General features: G+C 42.2%; 1 protein-coding gene across 3 annotated transcripts in view; it reads left to right on the forward strand.

Moving 5' to 3' along the window:
* LOC125631434 (cyclin-dependent kinase 6) overlaps positions 1 to 18,535 on the forward strand; it is a 225,418-nt gene that overhangs the window by 83,357 nt on the left and 123,526 nt on the right. For all 3 annotated transcript variants that reach the window (XM_048838145.2, XM_048838144.2, XM_048838146.2), the window contains exon 4: positions 3,330 to 3,497. In XM_048838145.2, coding sequence (XP_048694102.1) covers positions 3,330 to 3,497 — 168 coding nt within the window. The remainder of the gene's footprint in view (positions 1 to 3,329; positions 3,498 to 18,535) is intronic.

An 18,535-nucleotide genomic window follows, 5' to 3' on the forward strand; every position in this document is an offset into this window, starting at 1 on the left:
TTCATGATGGCAAAGATGGTGTTCTGAGGGAGGCTATTAATGTTGTGGAGTTTCTGGAGGAAGTCAATTGTGTCCTCGCCGAAGCTGGCCCTTCGTGTGGTGAGTGGTTGGAGGATGGTTTCTGTGAGTCCCAATACTCATTCAATAAGAGTGCTGTGGCCAGATATGATGGGTCTGCCTGGGTTTCCTTGTCTGTGCACCTTGGGAAGCACGTAGAAGATCCCTGAGGAGTTCATGTGGGATGAGGTTGTAGCGTTTCTCTTGGAGTTGTTTGGGGAAAGATTTGATGATATCCTTAAATTCCTAGATAAAATGTGGTGGTGGTGTCTTTGAGTTCTATATAGTAGCTGATATCGGAGAGCTGTCACTTGGCCTCGTTAACGTAGTCATCACAGTTGAGGACTATGATGGTGGCTCTTTGTCTGCTGTTCTGATCACTATTTGGTAGTTGGATTTCAGGGACTGTGTAGTTGTCCTTTTGGTGTGGAGAGATTGTGGTGGATATGATGTTTGTGTTAGGGGGCTTATTCCTTCACCCACTTACTTCCCTGGTCCTTCTCGCATGAACAGAGAGCAACAATACCCAAAGTCCAAAGGTGCAAACAATTCGACGTTTATTGGGGTGAACTTCCAGCAAGCATGATTCCAGTTTCCTTCCTTAGTATCCTCCTTCCCAGTTCTGACACCATAGAGCCTTACACCTGTGTCCCTGTTCCCATTCCTGCCCTTAGCAAAACATGATTCCAATTTCCCCACTCCCATTCCCTGTTCCCATTTCCCCCTTTAGCAAAACATGATTCCAATTTCCCCACTCCCCATTCCCTGTTCCAATTTCCCCCTTTAGCAAAACATGATTCCAGTTTCCTTACCCCCATTCCCTGTTCCCATTTCCCCCACCCACACACACACTCCCACCCACCGCCACCCCCTCACTTCCTGATTGACTGCAGACTATATAGTAAAACTTGAGTTCTGCTTAGCTATACCTTAACCAATCATTTTCCTGAAATTTAACTAACCAATCCTAACATATTGTAACATGATTATGTAACCAATTATATCCCACCACCTTAATTAGTTTACACCCAGCAAAATTAATTATACAGCAGACAGGAACAATCACAGAACCAGACTGAGATTATACAGACAAACAATAGCAAAGTAGGAACTATAATGACAAAACAATACAGAAGTGAGGATTTCACATCCCAGCTATTGATAAGTGAGTTCTTGCCAGACAGGATGCTATCAAGCTAAGTTTCCTTTTACATTTCTAGGCACTTCCCTTTCTCTGGAGGTGATAGGCACTATCAGGACAGGATTGTATTCCTAAGAGCCCAATAGCACCTTCTTTCAATGTGACTAGTTTGAAATGTGAGGATGTGACCGTTCACTTCCCAGCTTATGGCTGCCTCTGTTGCTTAGCCAAAGGCCTTAGCCTAAGAACAGGGCCTCAGACTGTCACAATAAGAGAAGGCCCTTACACTGGCAGACAGTGATTTTGATTCTTTCTTTTATACCTCTGTAACTAGCCAAGTGATAAGAATACACCTAAATTCTTAGACTATAGGCCTTTACAAACCTTTATAGGCCTGAATATCTATATCCTAACAGTTTGTTAAGAATTTCACAGTCAATTTTTTTTCCTGAAGCCATCAGTATAATGGTCAAGAGTGTGGTTTTGTCCCTTGTGGGGTTTCTAGCTTGATTATTCTATTTTCTTATGACTGTTGGTGGAGATGTGGTAATTGGGGATGGTATCATCATTGTAATTTTCTGATAGTACTACCTTTCAGCAGTTATGCGCTGAAGTTTTGTATCCTTTGTTTTAAATGTCCGGGGGGGGGGGGGGGGTTGCTCCCCGATGATGTTTGGAAGGGTCTTTTGGGTGGACCCCAGAGCAACAACACAAAGCATGCTCAGCTCACCTCTCCTCCCCTTTGTCTCTGTACGTTCCTTCCATCTACTTCTTCAGTTTCAGTTTTGTTGCTTATGTCTGTGGTAAATACCCTTGTGCAGGGCCTGGGGAAGGGCATATAGGACCACCAAGACAGTGAAACTGACTACACAAACTGCTGTCAAATGCACAAAATAAAGAACCTGAAAAAATTGAGAGAGAAATTTTTCTTTTATTCCTTTTACTTATTAGTGACCTTAGAAATTACCTATAGCAATGCTAGGTACACAGTTTTCAGATGTGATTTTTGATGTTGTTGATGTTTTCTCTTGAATTTTTAAATTCTTGGATTTCTGGTGTTTGTGTTTTGAGAAGTATTTGTTGGTTGATTCCTTGCTTTTGTATTATTGTGACTGTTGTAAAACAACGCCTAATGAACACCAATAGAAAAGTTTCTTTTTAACACTGAAAATGTTATAAAATATTGTGTCACTATAACTGTGTTATATGGAAAGCAAAAAAGTGAAACCTTATTATTTGTGTTACTGTAGTGCAGGGGTAGTCAATAGATGGACCGCAGCCAAAATCCAGACCACCAGACGCTTTTGAACAGGCCCTGAAATCTTTTTATTTACTAATTATCATCATTATTGTTGTTATTTTTTATTATTTTCTCTGGAGTCCTTGGTCTCAAGGTCCTTGACTAGACCTTGAGACCAAGAAATTTGGACCTTGACAAAAAAAATAGTTGACTACCCCTGCCGTAGTGCATAGAAGCCTTAGTCATGGACCAGGATCCCTTTGTGCCAGGCACTACACAAACACAGAGCAAAAGATAGACCCTGACATATTTTGTAAGTTTTATACAGTAGATTGAATATAAAACTACAATTTTGACAGTGCCAATTAGCTAAGATTTAATATTCTCATATAGAGCCCAATCCTGTGCCCAGTGAAGTCCATGCTAAGGCTCCCATTGACTTCAGTGAGGCAGGACCAGGAACACATTTATTTGATGGGAATCCTTCTCCTTCAGTTATGTCCTACGTGACTTGAAACTGAGTGCAGAACAGCTGTTTTGCCAGCCTCTAACCTAGATAATTTGCTCTTGAAGTTGTTTTGGGGGTTTATGGGCATGCTTTTGCTACAATACAGCATTTTTATCTATAATTTCTTTAACATGTTTTGATCGGTCTTCGCACTTCTGTTTATCAACATCAAATAATTTGTTCAAATAGTTCAACTAGAAATGATAATTACCTTGGCAAGTATATCTGTTCAAATCAGCTGGCTCTAGCAACATCCTGTCTAATAGGCACTTTTGTCTCTTGTGCACATATTCAAGTCAATAGTTATTTAACTTCATTTTGAAGATGTGAGACTTTGTTTATTTGTCACCATGTGTTGATTACTATTTATTGTTTGTGCTTAGGACATGATGCTTCAGCTGTTGCGAGGGCTGGATTTTCTACATTCACACCGAGTGGTGCACCGTGATCTGAAACCACAAAATATCCTCGTGACAAGCAGTGGGCAGATAAAATTAGCTGACTTTGGCCTTGCACGAATCTATAGTTTTCAGATGGCTCTTACCTCAGTGGTAAGTTTCAGAATGTTATTTTACCCTCACTAATATGCTCTGTTCCCTATGTTATTATAGTCAATGGATCCTGAGAGTTATAACTGTGCTTTTAAACCCTCTCCATTTTAGAGCACATGTGTGTGAAGAAAAATAGCTTTCCAATTAGGACTGAGTAGTTGCTTTGGTTACTCTGTAAAAGTAATCTATTACTGATGACTGGTTCTGAATTAGATTAATAGATTCATAGATATTAAGGCCAGAAGGGACCATTATGATCATCGAGTCCGACCTCCTGCACACGCAGGACACAGAATCTCACCCACCCACTCCTGCAATAAACCTCTCACCTATGTCTGAGCTACTGAAGTCCTCAAATCATGGTTTAAAGACTTCAAGGTGCAGAGAATCCTCCAGCAAGTGACCCGTGCCCCATGCTACAGAGGAAGGCGAAAAACCCCCAGGGCTCCTTCCAATCTGCCCTGGAGGAAAATTCCTTCCCGACCCCAAATATGGCAATCAGCTGAACCCTGAGCATATGGGCAAGATTGCATAATGACTGATTAGTGGGGCTGAGGCATGGACTGGTTGTTTAAGTATAGGATAGTGTGCCGGGAGCTCCCAAGTTCTAATTCCAGCTGTTATACTGACTCTCTCTGTATATAGCCTTGGGCCATCCGATTATGGTATTATTTTCAAAAGTGCTGAAGTTATTTAAGAGAACAAGTCCTATTGTCTTGCTCCTAAATCATATTGGTACTTTTGAAAATCCCACACTTAATCTTGCCATTTTTCCATATGTGTAAATGTGGATTATACTTCTTACTCCCATACTTCTCAATTGTGATAATTAGTGAGTGATTATAAATGCACTGAAGAGTAAATGTGCTACCTGTTAGGTATTATTAGTAGTTTCTCACAGCAGTTTTAGTTTGGTTTTGTGTTCTGCTTGTTAGCTCTCTTGTTTCCCTTTGCCGTCCTGAGTGCCATATATACTAGGACAGTGTCACTTATAATTAGGACAGGAAAGGTAGGATTGCTAAGGAAAGAAACTGAAAGTAATATACATTATATTTACATATTTTATTTTATACATTCATCCGGATCTCGTTGATAAAAAGTAATCCATTGCTATTGTTGTCCCTTTTTGTCCTGTGCGGCTAATCAAAATGCGGGGCCCTGTGGATGTTCCAGTTGGGAGTAGAAATTGGTGATAGGTATTTCTTTCATGCAGTTTTGTTTATGCGCAAAGAATGGACAAAATCCTGCATTTGTGAACTCAGAGGGGATCAAATAGCAGGAAATAGCTTCTTTTGCTCACATCACCAAAGTCTTTTCAGCCTGCATCCCTGACCCAAAAAACCTATCCCCAGGGTCAGATATGCTTTTTCAGCCTCTCCCTCAGGCTCTCTCTCCCACTCAGTCTGTTCTTACCTGTTCACATTTTCTGTGTCTCCTCTCTCAAACTCCCTATGCCTCCACCTGGTTAGAATACCCAGTTAAACCCTCCACCCACTGGTACTAGTTTCTGGACAGACTCTATTAGGCCTTGTTTTAGATGTGGCCCCTTAACCACCTCTTAGTACAACTGATTTAAATGGGGGATGCAGTGTTGTAGCCATGTGGGTCCGAGGATATGAGAGAGACAAGGTGGGTGAGGTAATATCTTTTAATGGACCAGCTTCTGTTGGTGAGAGAGACAAGCTTCTGAGCTAAAACAAAGCTCTTCTTCGGGACAGAAGTTGGTCCAATAAAATATATCACTCTTCACCCACCTGATCTCTCTTAAATGGGGAAGTCATTCACACATCAGTTTAAAGAGATTTTAACTCCACCTATAACAAGATTTCACCCAGCCTGTAACAATATAATTAGTTAACTGCAAGAGCCCTACCACAGTTGTAAAGCATGACAGAATGTTAGTCTGGTTTCCTGCTTCAGCATGAATGAAGACTGGAAGAAACAGAAAATCATATCATCATGTTTTTAAACAGAGGGAAGTATCGTCTGCATTTCAGACATGTGCAGACTAGCAAGTCGCTGTGCTGGTTTTTTGGTTTTTTTTTTTCATTGCCTGTAGAACGTCTCTTAGGGACTGATCCAAAGTCCTCTGAAGACAGTAGGAATCTTTCCACTGACATCAGTGGGCACTGGATCAGACTCTTGGAAGTATTAAAGGGGGGGGGGGGTGTGATGGGTTCTCTTTGAACTTGCAGTAGCTGTTTATATGTCCAGTGATCAATCAGAAACAGTCACAGCCCCAGTATCTCTTTCCACTGAACCATAAATGGAAACTGCATCGATCTGAAATTGTGAGGAGTTGCTGAGCCTGCCAGTAGGGTTTTTTAAAATAGTCTATAAAACAAGGGAAAAGCCATGTACTAAGCTAATCAAGGATTCTTCTGTAGTCAAGAATTCTGCCAGAGGAATAGAAGCAAAGGATCAGAAGCCCAAGGAACAGAACTCATTTGCTAAAGCAAGAATGCATTGAAACCTGCCTGTGTTAGCCCATTGTCAGCACTCCTGGGTGAAACAGAAAGAGGTGACATTTAATATTTGGTTTGTCCAGAGTGCTAAAATGGGTGATGTTAAAAACCCATTAGCTAATATGTATTTACATGGTTTTAAACACGATTCAGCCCTTACTGTAGACAAAGGGTCTGTCTAGATTAGGAGCTTGTCTACACATAAAAATTGTACCACTTTAACTATACTTACATTGTTAATGTGGTACAGTCCCCCTAGAGTGGATGCTATTGTACCAGTATAGAAGTGCTTATACCAGTATAGCTTATTCCCGGAAAGAAGAATAAGCTATACCAGCACCTTTATGCTGGTATAATGGTGTCCACACTAGGGTTTCTACTGGTATAATTATTTTGGTAAATCATATCCCTCAATCAAATAGTGATACCGATAAAGCTTCCAAGTGTTGAACAGGCCTAACATAATTGGAAACACTGCTTAGCACCGAGCATAGATGTAGTTTAGTGCCTTTAAAATCACAGTGGCTGATTATGCTGTAACCTAGTGGGGATCCTTGTTTATAACAGGACTATCTCACATGATTTTAAACATCACTGTCTAGGTAATAACTGTTGTTTAATACACATTACTGAGTACGTGTTAGCTAACACATTTTAGTCTAGATGAACTTTATCTGTGGTTCGGTGATGTGCTGTGTCATTTGTTATGCATTGTTTCTTCCATTAAAATTCCATGACTAAAACTTTTATACCCGCACCCCACCACATCTCTTTGGGCAAATTATTGGTTCTTAATGCAATGAGGTCCAATTTGTAGCCCCTTCCTTGTAAGTCAATGGAAAAACTTCCATTGACTTCAGTGGGACCAAGATGCGGCCTGAAGTTTCAGTCTTTGAGGGGAATGCTCCTTTCTCGAACGGTAAAATATGGTAACCAAGATCCCTTTAGCAGTGTGTCAATTTAATAAAATTCCTACACTGTAGGGGTATGGGTTGAAATACCATACATAAAAGCAATAGCATGCACAGTCAGATGATAGAAATACATTGTAGGAGCTAGCATTCTGATCCAGTGACATGAGAGCTCTGCATCATTTCCTTCAGCAGAGAGCTTACAGCAAGATAAGCTACAAGAACCATCTTTTGAGGTATCAGATCAGTCCCAAGATACATCCACATTCTTTGGTCACAAAGGAACTCTTCAGATGGGACAAAAAGAGCTTGCCATGAAAGTAATCCAGTAAAAAGAATTGACACAGCTCTAGTTCATTGGGTGCCGCAAATGAGTAACTTCAAAGCAGTTTTTCTGTGGTAGCCAGTTACTTCTACAATGCTAAAGAATTCTTCTGGCAGGTCAGTCCCCTGGGCATCGTGCTGTCATTTAAAGAAAAAATCTCTTGATACCTCCTCCAGTAAATGAATAAAATGTTCAGGATAACATGACACATGGTTAGGGGTCAGAATACTAGTCCCAGCTGTGGTCAAACCAAGAAGTGATACAGGTCTGAAATAACAGCACTAGAAAGAATCATGTCTGGGCTTTTTCTTGGATGGAGAAGAATGAATCAGTCTTTCAGTTTCATATGAAGTTAGATTGTCTTGCTGTTGGTCTTGGCTCTTGGGAACTTTTTGAATAGGCTTTGTGATAACAAGAGATGCAGCGAGGGTTGAAGGGAGAAGAGGGGTTGATATAGTTATGTAATTTTAGAGTTAAATGGATAAGTAAATGAACTGTAGCTTTTCTCTGTGGTTCAGCAAAATGGACACTACATTCTAGCGTAGGCAAAACTTTCTCTATACAGAGGGACAGGTGTCTCTTAGGAGCCACACATGAAAATGATAGCGGCTACATTATTTTAAAAAAAAAAAAAAAGCCAGTTAGTATTCAGAATCTGTTAACATGCCTCTTCAATGCCAGCTGATTGCCTTAAAGAAAGGAAATATCTATGAATTGCTGGGTATCAGAAAGCAAAGTGAGATGAACACATCTAATTGTGATCACAGTGTCTAGCCCAAGCTGCGATGGTCAAGATTTTAAATCATGACCTAACTCCAAAAAAATGAAGCAAAACTGTCAAGAGACTAGTGTTTGTAAAACACTCATAGTAGCCTTTTCGAAAACGTGTGGTTTAGATTAGATGGCAGAGCTGCTGACTTTTTTCCTCCCTGGAATGCAAACAAAATTGTTTTATTTTGCTTTCTTTTCCTTTAAAAATAATATTCTTTTCAGATTTGCTCAAACTAAGGGGAAAAAAATCAGTTTCTCTGCTAATGCACTAAATTGTTTATACTGGGATCAGCTGAAGAGATTGAGAATTTTTAAAAACCCAACTCTCACTTTCAGTGAACATTTTCAGATTATGCTAGCATTTTATTTGAGTGTTTCTTCAGGATAAAGATTTTCCATCCATTTCCTGGCAGTCATTTCAGCACAAATGGTTTTCAAGTCACATCATGCAGCAACTTGGATTTCATTTTGTTGGTATAGTGGCAAGGGAGCATAAAATAATTTTCACTAACTGGGCTTACTTTGTAAAAATAAATATATAAATTAGTTACAGCAACAAAAACAGCAACAAAAAAGATAGAAAATATCCTATTCCAAAGAGGAATGAATGCTTCTCTGTTTTCTACCCAATATTGCATTGTAAGATGCTAATAAATACCACCTGTTTAGTAAATAATGTGGGTGTAAGCTCTCATCTGAACTAATACATGATTTTGGAGACTGGACACAATAAGGGCAAAGGAGAGTTCCTTTTTCTTTTGGTTCCTTGTTTTTCTGGCCGCCTGATCCTGGTGCTCTGTTTCCCCTGAAACCCATACATATATCATTTTGTACTGCACCCTGTGGAATCCTCTCACACAAAACACATAAGTAGTCCCATTGCAGTTAAATTAGGCACAAGCTTAAGTAGCTTGCTGAATCACAGCTGAAATCTGGGCTCTGAGAAAGAGGTAATCCTAGGTGATTCTACCGTCATTTATTTTTCTCTCCTATAGCCCAGGCAGAAAAACATACTTTTAGACCCCATGATTGTTGTTTGTCTGAGATGACTGTCGTCTTCTCTTTGTTGAAGAATGTAAGGCTTCTTATCACTGACATATGGGAGCTAGTGTTGTAGAGCTCTATGTAGCTCGAAAGCTTGTCTCTTTCGCGTTGGTCCGATAAAAGACATTACTTCACCCACTCTAATATGGGAGCAACACTGCTTTGGTTCTCCCAGTCATAGCTTTTGTGAGGAGGTACCTAGTCTTGAACTCAGAGCTCCAGTTCTGTAGCTCATAGCGCTTTTCTCCAGTCCACCCAGTTGGCCCTCAGAAAGAAAATGAGTCACACATGGATATCCAGAGTATCAAAATATGTGCTCTTGAAGTCTGGAGTTCTGTCAAAAGATTGTGTTTACCCAGGAATGCAGTATGATTGTAACTAGTTACTTATCTAAAGTTGTTGTGTGTTTTTCCCCAAAATCTGGGATAATCAACAGTCCCATAAATATAAGACTCTCAGTTTCACCCAGGAGAAGATTTTAAATTGTATCATGTGTAGTTATTATCTCAGATTTTCCAGAACTAACTGGCTGAAATCACAGTGACAGTTGGAAGGATAATCTGGTATCTGTTGGAAACTATCCTTTATAACTGCATATAGTGGAGATTTTCTTTTTTCTTCATAGTACAATATCTTCATCTTCAGCAATAAGGTAATTACCCAATTAACCTTAATAGGGTCAGTCCAAAGCAGCTGGTTTCTTTTCTGGTTTCCTTTCCTTACAAAAATTAATTCTACTTATTGCTTTCATCTTCAATCTTCCATGATATTCGCCCAAGTATGAAGGATCCACTTTACAGCCCTGCTATACCCTCTACAGATTAGGGGTGCAGGCACCGAGGCTGTGCAGGGAACTCTCTCCCTGTCTGTCCCAGAGAGTGCTCTAAGCTGCCTTGAATAGGAAGGTTGAAGAAGGAGACATTGGGAGATGATCAAAAGAAGAGCTACTAGATCCATGATTTCACAGATTCAGCAGTCTAAAATTCCTGCGGAGGTAGCATCATCCATTATGCTAGCATAGTTAGTTGCCAATGGATGTACCTTGGTTTAAGCAGTCCCACAGCTGGCCCACACTCTGAAGGGTTGAATTCAGTCCTCCCTCCCTACCACTACAGAGTTCTCCACAAAAAGCCCTGTAACTCAGGTTTTGTCCAGGAAGAGTTACTTTCTCATAATGCAGGTATAGGGCAGCTGAAGGATTCTGGAATGTATCCTCTTAAACATTGCCCAGGGAGGTTCTTTCCATTGCATGCACTTGATAATGAGAAATATATTGAGTGATGTATCTCCAGAGTCATCTTAAGAATAAAAATAATTTTCAGTAAGATGATAGCAAAACTTCAGGATGACACTTAAACATAATCTGATATTTATAGCTAGATTGAGTAAACTCATGTTGGCTGTTGTGGATCATGTGGCTTGGGTCTGTACACAAAAGATAATTTTATTTAGCGTGTGCATAGTTGTCTAGCCAAGCGATGGCATCTTCAGTGGCGTGATGCCGTTCTTCTGGGCCACTGCTGAACCTAGTCAGCAGGCACTCATTGACAACGTGCGCCATCATCTGTGTTGCGCCACACCTGCACAAAGGGCTGTCACAAAGGCCCCAGCTATACTTGTTGGCTGCACAGAGACCTTGCCCAGTCCAGAACCTGTTGGGATCACTGACAATGGGGCAGGTCAAAACCAGGCAGGCAAATTGTGGGGTCAGCGACGAGGGACTGGTTGGGGATTATAACAGATATCCATTCCTTTTGCCAGAGTGTTTCTGCCCAAACATCCTGGCATGGCGGATGAGACCATAATGGGCAACGTGATGGCAAACGTGCAGCTGGTGGTTTATAAAGGTCATTGTGCAGCAGCAGGCTTGAGTTGGCGTGCACTTTCTTCTGTAACTTGCCAGTGGCAACTGTTATACCAATAAAATAAAAACCAGCAGGATCTTATTAAAGGGGAAGAGGCAAAATGCCACAGTTTATTGTGAATACAGAAAGAATCATAGTAAGCAGTTAGTTATAGCTGTAACATTCCATTCAATTTCATATTTATTCACACATTCATTCATACACACAAACACAGGTTCTGCAAGGTTGTTATCATAGTTACCAGCCTTAGAGTTGCTCATGCCAAGCCACTGGCCAGGTGGCCTGGACATAAGGAGGGAGCAGGGCCTTGTCAGATGCTCATCTGATGCTCCTGGAAGTTGGTTTGCAGAATCAGACCCCAAAGTTCTCACTTTCTAGAGTCCATTTTTATAGGAATTTCTTCCTATGCTAGTCTATGGGAATTGCTTCATCATGCTGTTGCTGAATCAATCAGCAGATGGCACATTCCTGACGGCTCCGTGCTGCCAGATGTTATCTTGTTCTTTGGTTCTCCCATTCTTGAGGCTGTTGGGTGGATTCCAGTCTGCCCTCCGGGGGTCCTCTGGTTATTTCCACTTGACGCCTTCTTCAGCCGATGGACACTGCATTCTTAGGCTGGCACCTCCCTGATCATTCAGTTATTATCCACACCAAGCATCCATCCACATACATCCTCTATCTCTATTTTAATCACAATTGTTAACAAAGCGAGATGAATACAACAAAAGGGCGGGGAGTCTCTGGGTGCTGTTTCTGTTGTTACAGAGTATTGCTTTGAGTCTCTCTCTGTGTGAATTGCTTTGAGAACAGACTCTGTCTTAGAATGTACTAACATAATTAGCAGCTTGCAAGTTTCACACACACAGGGAGAGAAACAGTACCAAAAACCAAGAGACCTCTTAATTAGTAATACCCTGGAATTTAAACTATGGGGAATCAAACTCATTTTTGATTTTAATACAGAACTTCTTTAATATGATCCAACACAGCCTCTCGTCTGATATGAGGAGGAGCAATATTGCTCAGAACTGGAAGCCATGCGAGAGGAGTCGGACACAGGGTGCCGGAGATGATATGCATGGTGGCATGTAACTGTGTATCCACCAGTTTGGTTTGTGATGATTGACTCCAAACTGGTGCGCAGTACTCCGCCACCGAATACGAGGTGGCAAGAGCTGACGTCCACAAAGTTGGAGCACGAGCACCCCATGACAAACCTGCCAGTTTGCTAAGAAGATTGTTACGTGTCTTAACTTTAGCTGCTGTCTTCTTCAGGTGGACATGGGAACTCAGTGTGCGGTCTAAGGTCACACCTAGATAGACCGGTTCTACTTCATGCTTCACCTTCACAAAAGATAATGAAAAGAGTAGATTGTTCAGGAGGAGAAGGTATTTGTATTTGGCTTTGTATTTGTATTATTTGTATGTGTAGAGGCTTGTAGGGGCTTTGTGCTGGGAGAGAAGCTGAGCCCTGATTAGGGGGCGGGGCTTCTTTGACTAGGGGTCCTATAAAGGTAGCTGGCCAGTCAGGCAGCGGCACAGACAGCTGCAGCAGCATGGGAGCCAGCAAACAGAGCTGTAAACAGGGGAGTTTGAGTGGGAGTTCTGTTAGAGGAGAAGGTATTGTGGTGCTTGTTTGGGGTTTGGTTTTGCTGTGGGTGGTGGTGTTTTGGTGTGATATGTGTTTCCCAGATTAACAGGATTTAGGTGGGAAGGCTATGACAGATACAGAGGCAGCAGTGGGAGTGACCCATGTAGTGGAAGACACAATGAAGATGACTGGATGTGGAAGCTGCAGTATGTACATGATCCTGGAGGGGGTACCTGGAAAGAGTTTTGTCTGCATGAAGTGCCACCTGATAGAGCTGATGGAAGAGAAGATCCTAGGATTGGAGATGCAGGTGGAAAGTCTGGTTGAGTTTAGAAGGGGGTTTGAGCGGATGATGGAGCAAAGACATGAGGCAGCTGAAGGGAAAAGCTCAGACTTGCAGATGGAAACAGGACTGAAGAATTCTGAGGGGAGACTGCTGAGTGAAGAAAATGGACAGTGGATGCATGTGACTAAGAGAACCAGACAGAGGAAAAGACGGGCTAGTGAAGGAGAAATAGAGCTCAAGAACAGGTTTGCAGAGTTGGAAAATGAAGAAGGGGCTCAGCAGGTAGTCACAGAAGGTGGAAGGGCAAGGAAGAAGAGAAGAGTGGCTAGTCCTATAGGAAAAGGGGAAGAGTCAATGAAGACTACACCAAATATGAACCCCAGGAGGATACAGGATGGGTTGAAGAGGATTACAAGGGAGAATAGGAATGGAAAGAACTTGCAGCCAGAGGGAACAGGGGATAGATTGGAGAATCGCACCATCACCAGGAAAAGGCAGGTCCAAGTGATCGGGGACTCCTTACTGAGAAGAATAGACAGGCCTGTAACCAGAGCTGATCCAGAGAATAGAAGGGTGTGCTGTCTTCCAGGTGCTAAGATACGGGATGTGGACCTGAGGTTGAAAAGTATCCTAAAGGGAGCGAGAAAGAATCCACTAATTGTCCTTCATGTGGGAACAAATGATACCGGTAGATTCTCGCTGAAACGTATCAAGGGAGACTATGCCAGGCTGGGGAAGACGCTTAAGGAAATTGAGGCTCAGGTGATCTTCAGTGGGATTCTGCCTGTTCCTAGAGAAGGGCAACAAAGGTGTGACAAGATTATGACTATCAACAGATGGCTCAGGCAGTGGTGCTATAAGGAGGGCTTTGGGATGTATGGCCACTGGGAAGCATTCATGGACAGAGGACAGTTCTCTCGGGATGGACTTCATCTGAGTAGGGAAGGAAATAGACTTCTAGGATGGAGGCTGGCACAACTGATTAAGAGAGCTTTAAACTAGGAATTTGGGGGAGATGGTTGGGAGATGTCCAGGTAATCTCCACGCCGGATTTTAGTATTGAGAGGGAAGAAAACAAAGTAAGAAAGGATGCAGCCGTGGGTAGGAGAATGGACATAAGGAGGAAGGGCAGTGTGAATACCAGTCTAATAGGTCATACTGGCTGTAGAATGTCCGTGCCTAATCGGGTAAAGAATGTGAGCGAGGCCATCAGCAAAAATGAAAATGTTTGTACACCAACGCGAGAAGCCTAGGTAACAAAATGGAGGAACTAGAATTACTGGTGCAGGAAGTGAAACCAGATATTATAGGGATAACAGAAACATGGTGGAATAGTAGTCATGACTGGACTACAGCTATTGAAGGGTATGTGCTGTTTAGGAAAGACAGAAATAAAGGTAAAGGTGGTGGAGTAGCATTGTACATAAATGATGAGGTCGAATGTAAAGAAATAAGAAGCGATGGAATGGATAAGACAGAGTCCGTCTGGGCAAAAAGCACATTGGGGAAGAAAACTACTAGAGCCTCCCCTGTGATAGTACTTGGGGTGTGCTATAGACCGGGATCTAATTTGGATATGGATAGAGCCCTCTTTAATGTTTTTAATGAAGTAAATACTAATGGAAACTGCATGATCATGGGAGACTTTAACTTCCCAGATATAGACTGGAGGACAAGTGCTAATAATAATAATAGGGCTTAGATTTTCCTAGATGCGATAGCTGATGGATTCCTTCATCAAGTAGTTGCTGAACCAACTGGAGGGGATGCCATTTTAGATTTGGTTTTGGTGAGAAGTGAGGACCTCATAGGAGAAATGGTTGTAGGGGACAACCTTGGTTCAAGTGATCGTGAGCTAATTCAGTTCAAACTGAATGGAAGGATTAATAAAAATAAATCTGCAACTAGGGTTTTTGATTTCAAAAGGGCTGACTTTCAAAAATTAAGGAAATTAGTTAGGGAAGTGGATTGGACTGAAGAATTTATGGATCTAAAGGCAGAGGAGGCCTGGGATTACTTCAAGTCAAAGCTGCAGAAGCTATTGGAAGCCTGCATCCCAAGAAAGGGGAAAAAATTCATAGGCAGGAGTTGTACACCAAGCTGGATGAGCAAGCATCTCAGAGAGGAAGAATTAGTAGGGGAAGCTAAAGTGGATGGGAGCCTGGGAGGCAGTGACCATGAGATGGTTGAGTTCAGGATCCTGACACAGGGAAGAAAGGAGAGCAGCAGAATACGGACCCTGGACTTCAGAAAAGCAGACTTTGACTCCCTCAGGGAACTGATGGGCAGGATCCCCTGGGAGAATAACATGAGGGGGAAAGGAGTCCAGGAGAGATGGCTGTATTTTAAAGACACTTTATTGAGTTTACAGGGACAAACCAGCCCGATGTGTAGAAAGAATAGAAATATGGCAGGCGATCAGCTTGGCTTAACAGTGAAATCCTTGCTGATCTTGAACACAAAAAAGAAGCTTACAAAAAGTGGAAGATTGGACAAATGACCAGGGAAGAGTATAAAAATATTGCTCGGGGATGCAGGAGTGAAATCAGGAAGGCCAAATCACACCTGGAGTTGCAGCTAGCAAGAGATGTTAAGAGTAACAAGAAGGGTTTCTTCACGTATGTTAGCAACAAGAAGAAAGTCAAGGAAAGTGTGGGCCCCTTACTGAATGATGGAGGCAACCTAGTGATAGAGGATGTGGAAAAAGCTAATGTACTCAATGCTTTTTTTGCCTCTGTCTTCACGAAGGTCAGCTCCCAGACTACTGCACTGGGCAGCACAGCATGGGGAGGACCAGACCAGCCCTCTGTGGAGAAAGAAGTGGTTCGGGACTATTTAGAAAAGCTGGATGAGCACAAGTCCAAGGGGCCGGATGCACTGCATCCGAGAGTGCTAAAGGAGTTGGCGGATGTGATTGCAGAGCCATTGGCCATCTTTGAAAACTCATGGTGATCCGGGGTAGTCCCGGACGACTGGAAAAAGGCTAATGTAGTGCCCATCTTTAAAAAAGGGAAGAAGGAGAATCCTGGGAACTACAGGCCAGTCAGCCTCACCTCAGTCCCTGGAAAAATCATGGAGCAGGTCCTCAAGGAATCAATTCTGAAGCACTTAGAGGAGAGGAAAGTGATCAGGAACAGTCAGCATGGATTCACCAAGGGCAAGTCATGCCTGACTAATCTAATTGCCTTGTCTGACGAGATAACTGGCTCTGTGGATGAGGGGAAAGCAGTGGACATGGTGTTCCTTGACTTTAGCAAAGCTTTTGACATGGTCTCCCACAGTATTCTTGCCAGCAAGTTAAAGAAGTATGGGCTGGATGAATGGACTATAATCTGGATAGAAAGCTGGCTAGATTGTCAGGCTCAACGGGTAGTGATCAATGGCTCCGTGTCTAGTTGGCAGCCGCTATCAAGTGGAGTGCCCCAAGGGTCGGTCCTTGGGCCGGTTTTGTTCAATATCTTCATAAATGATCTGGAGGATGGTGTGGATTGCAGCCTCAGCAAGTTTGCAGATGACACTAAACTGGGAGGAGAGGTAGATACGCTGGAGGGTAGGGATAGGATACAGAGGGACTTAGACAAATTGGAGGATTGGGCCAAAAGAAATCTGATGAGGTTCAACAAGGACAAGTGCAGAGTTCTGCACTTAGGACGGAAGAACCCCATGCACCGCTACAGACTAGGGACCGAATGGCTCGGCAGCAGTTCTGCAGAAAAGGACTAAGGGGTTACAAAGGACGAGAAGCTGGATATGAGTCAACAGTGTGCCCTTGTTGCCAAGAAGGCCAATGGCATTTTGGGATGTATACGTAGGGGCATTGCAAGCAGATCGAGGGACGTGATCATTCCCCCCTATTCAACATTGATGAGGCCTCATCTGGAGTACTGGGCCCAGTTTTGGGCCCCACACTACAAGAAGGATGTGGAAAAATTGGACAGAGTCCAGTGGAGGGCAACAAAAATGATTAGGGAACTGGAACACATGACTTATGAGGAGAGGCTGAGGGAACTGGGATTGTTTAGTCTGCGGAAGAGAAGAATGAGGGGGGATTTGATAGCTGCTTTCAACTACCGGAAAGGGGTTCCAAAGAGGATGGATCTAGACTGTTCTCAGTGATAGCTGATGACAGAACAAGGAGTAATGGTCTCAAGTTGCAGTGGGGGAGGTTTAGGTTAGATATTAGGAAAAACTTTTTCACTAGGAGGGTGGTGAAACACTGGAATGCGTTATCTAGGGAGGTGGTGGAATCTCCTTCCTTAGAATTTTTTAAGGTCAGGCTTGACAAAGCCCTGGCTGGGATGATTTAGTTTGGGATTGGTCCTGCTTTGAGCAGGGGGTTGCACTAGATGACCTCCTGAGGTCCCTTCCAACCCTGATATTCTATGATTCTATGAAAGGTGATTAAGAAAAAGCAGAAAGCATACAGGTAGTGGAAGATGGGAGGGATCAGCAAGGAAAGCTACCTTATTGAGGCCAGAACATGTAGGGATAAAGTGAGACAGGCTAAAAGTCAAGTAGAGTTGGATCTTGCAAAGGGAATTAAAACCAATAGTAAAAGGTTCTATAGCCAGATAAATAAGAAGAAAACTAAGAAAGAAGAAGTGGGACCGCTAAATACTGAGGATAGAGTGGAGGTTAAGGATAATCTAGGCATCGCCCAATATCTAAACAAATACTTTGCCTCAGTCTTTAATGAGGATCTTAGGGATAAAGGTAGCATGACAAATAGGAATGAGGATATGGAGGTAGATATTACCATATCTGAGGTAGAAGTGAAACTCGAACAGCTTAATGGGACTAAATTGGGGGGCCCAGATAATCTTCATCCAAGAATATTAAAGGAATTGGCACATGAATTTGCAAGCCCATTAGCAAAGATTTTTAATGAATCTGTAAACTCAGAGGTTGTACCGTATTACTGGAGAATTGCTAACATAGTTCCTATTTTTAAGAAAGGGGAAAAAAGTGATCCGGGTAACTACAGGCCTGTTAATTTGACATCTGTAGTATGCAAGTTATTGGAAAAAATTTTGAAGGAGAAAGTAGTTAAGGACATTGAGGTCAATGGTAAATGGGACAAAATACAACATGCTTTTACAAAAGGTAGATTGTGCCAAACCAACGTGATCTCCTTCTTTGAGAAATTAACAGATTTTTTAGACAAAGGAAACACAATGGATTTAATTTACCTAGACTTCAGTAAGGCGTTTCATACAGTGCCACATGGGGAATTATTAGTTAAATAGGAAAAGATCGGGATCAATATGAAAATTGTAAGGTGGATAAGGAATTGGTTAAAAGGGAAGACTATAGCGGGTCATACTGAAAGGTGAACTGTCAGGCTGGAGGGAGGTTACCAGTGGAGCTCCTCAGGGATCGGTTTTGGGACCAATCTTATTTAATCTTTTTATTACTGACCTCAGCATTAAAAGTGGGAGTGTGCTAATAAAGTTTGTGGATGATAGAAAGCTGGGAGTTATTGTCAATTTAGAGAAGGACCGGGATATCATACAGGAGGATCTGGATGACCTTGTAAACTGGAGTAATAGTAATAGGATGAAATTGAATAGTGAGAAGTGTAAGGTCATGCATTTAGGGATTAATAACAAGAATTTTAGTTATAAGCTGGGGACGCATCAATTAGAAGTAACGGAGGAGGAGAAGGACCTTGAAGTATTGGTTGACCACAGGATGACTATGAGCCGCCAATGTGATATGGGCTGTGAAAAAAACTAATGCGGTCTTGGGATGCATCAGGCAAGGTATTTCCAGTAGAGATA

Source organism: Caretta caretta, chromosome 2 (genome assembly GCF_965140235.1).
Source record: "Caretta caretta isolate rCarCar2 chromosome 2, rCarCar1.hap1, whole genome shotgun sequence".
NCBI lineage: Eukaryota > Metazoa > Chordata > Testudines > Cheloniidae > Caretta > Caretta caretta.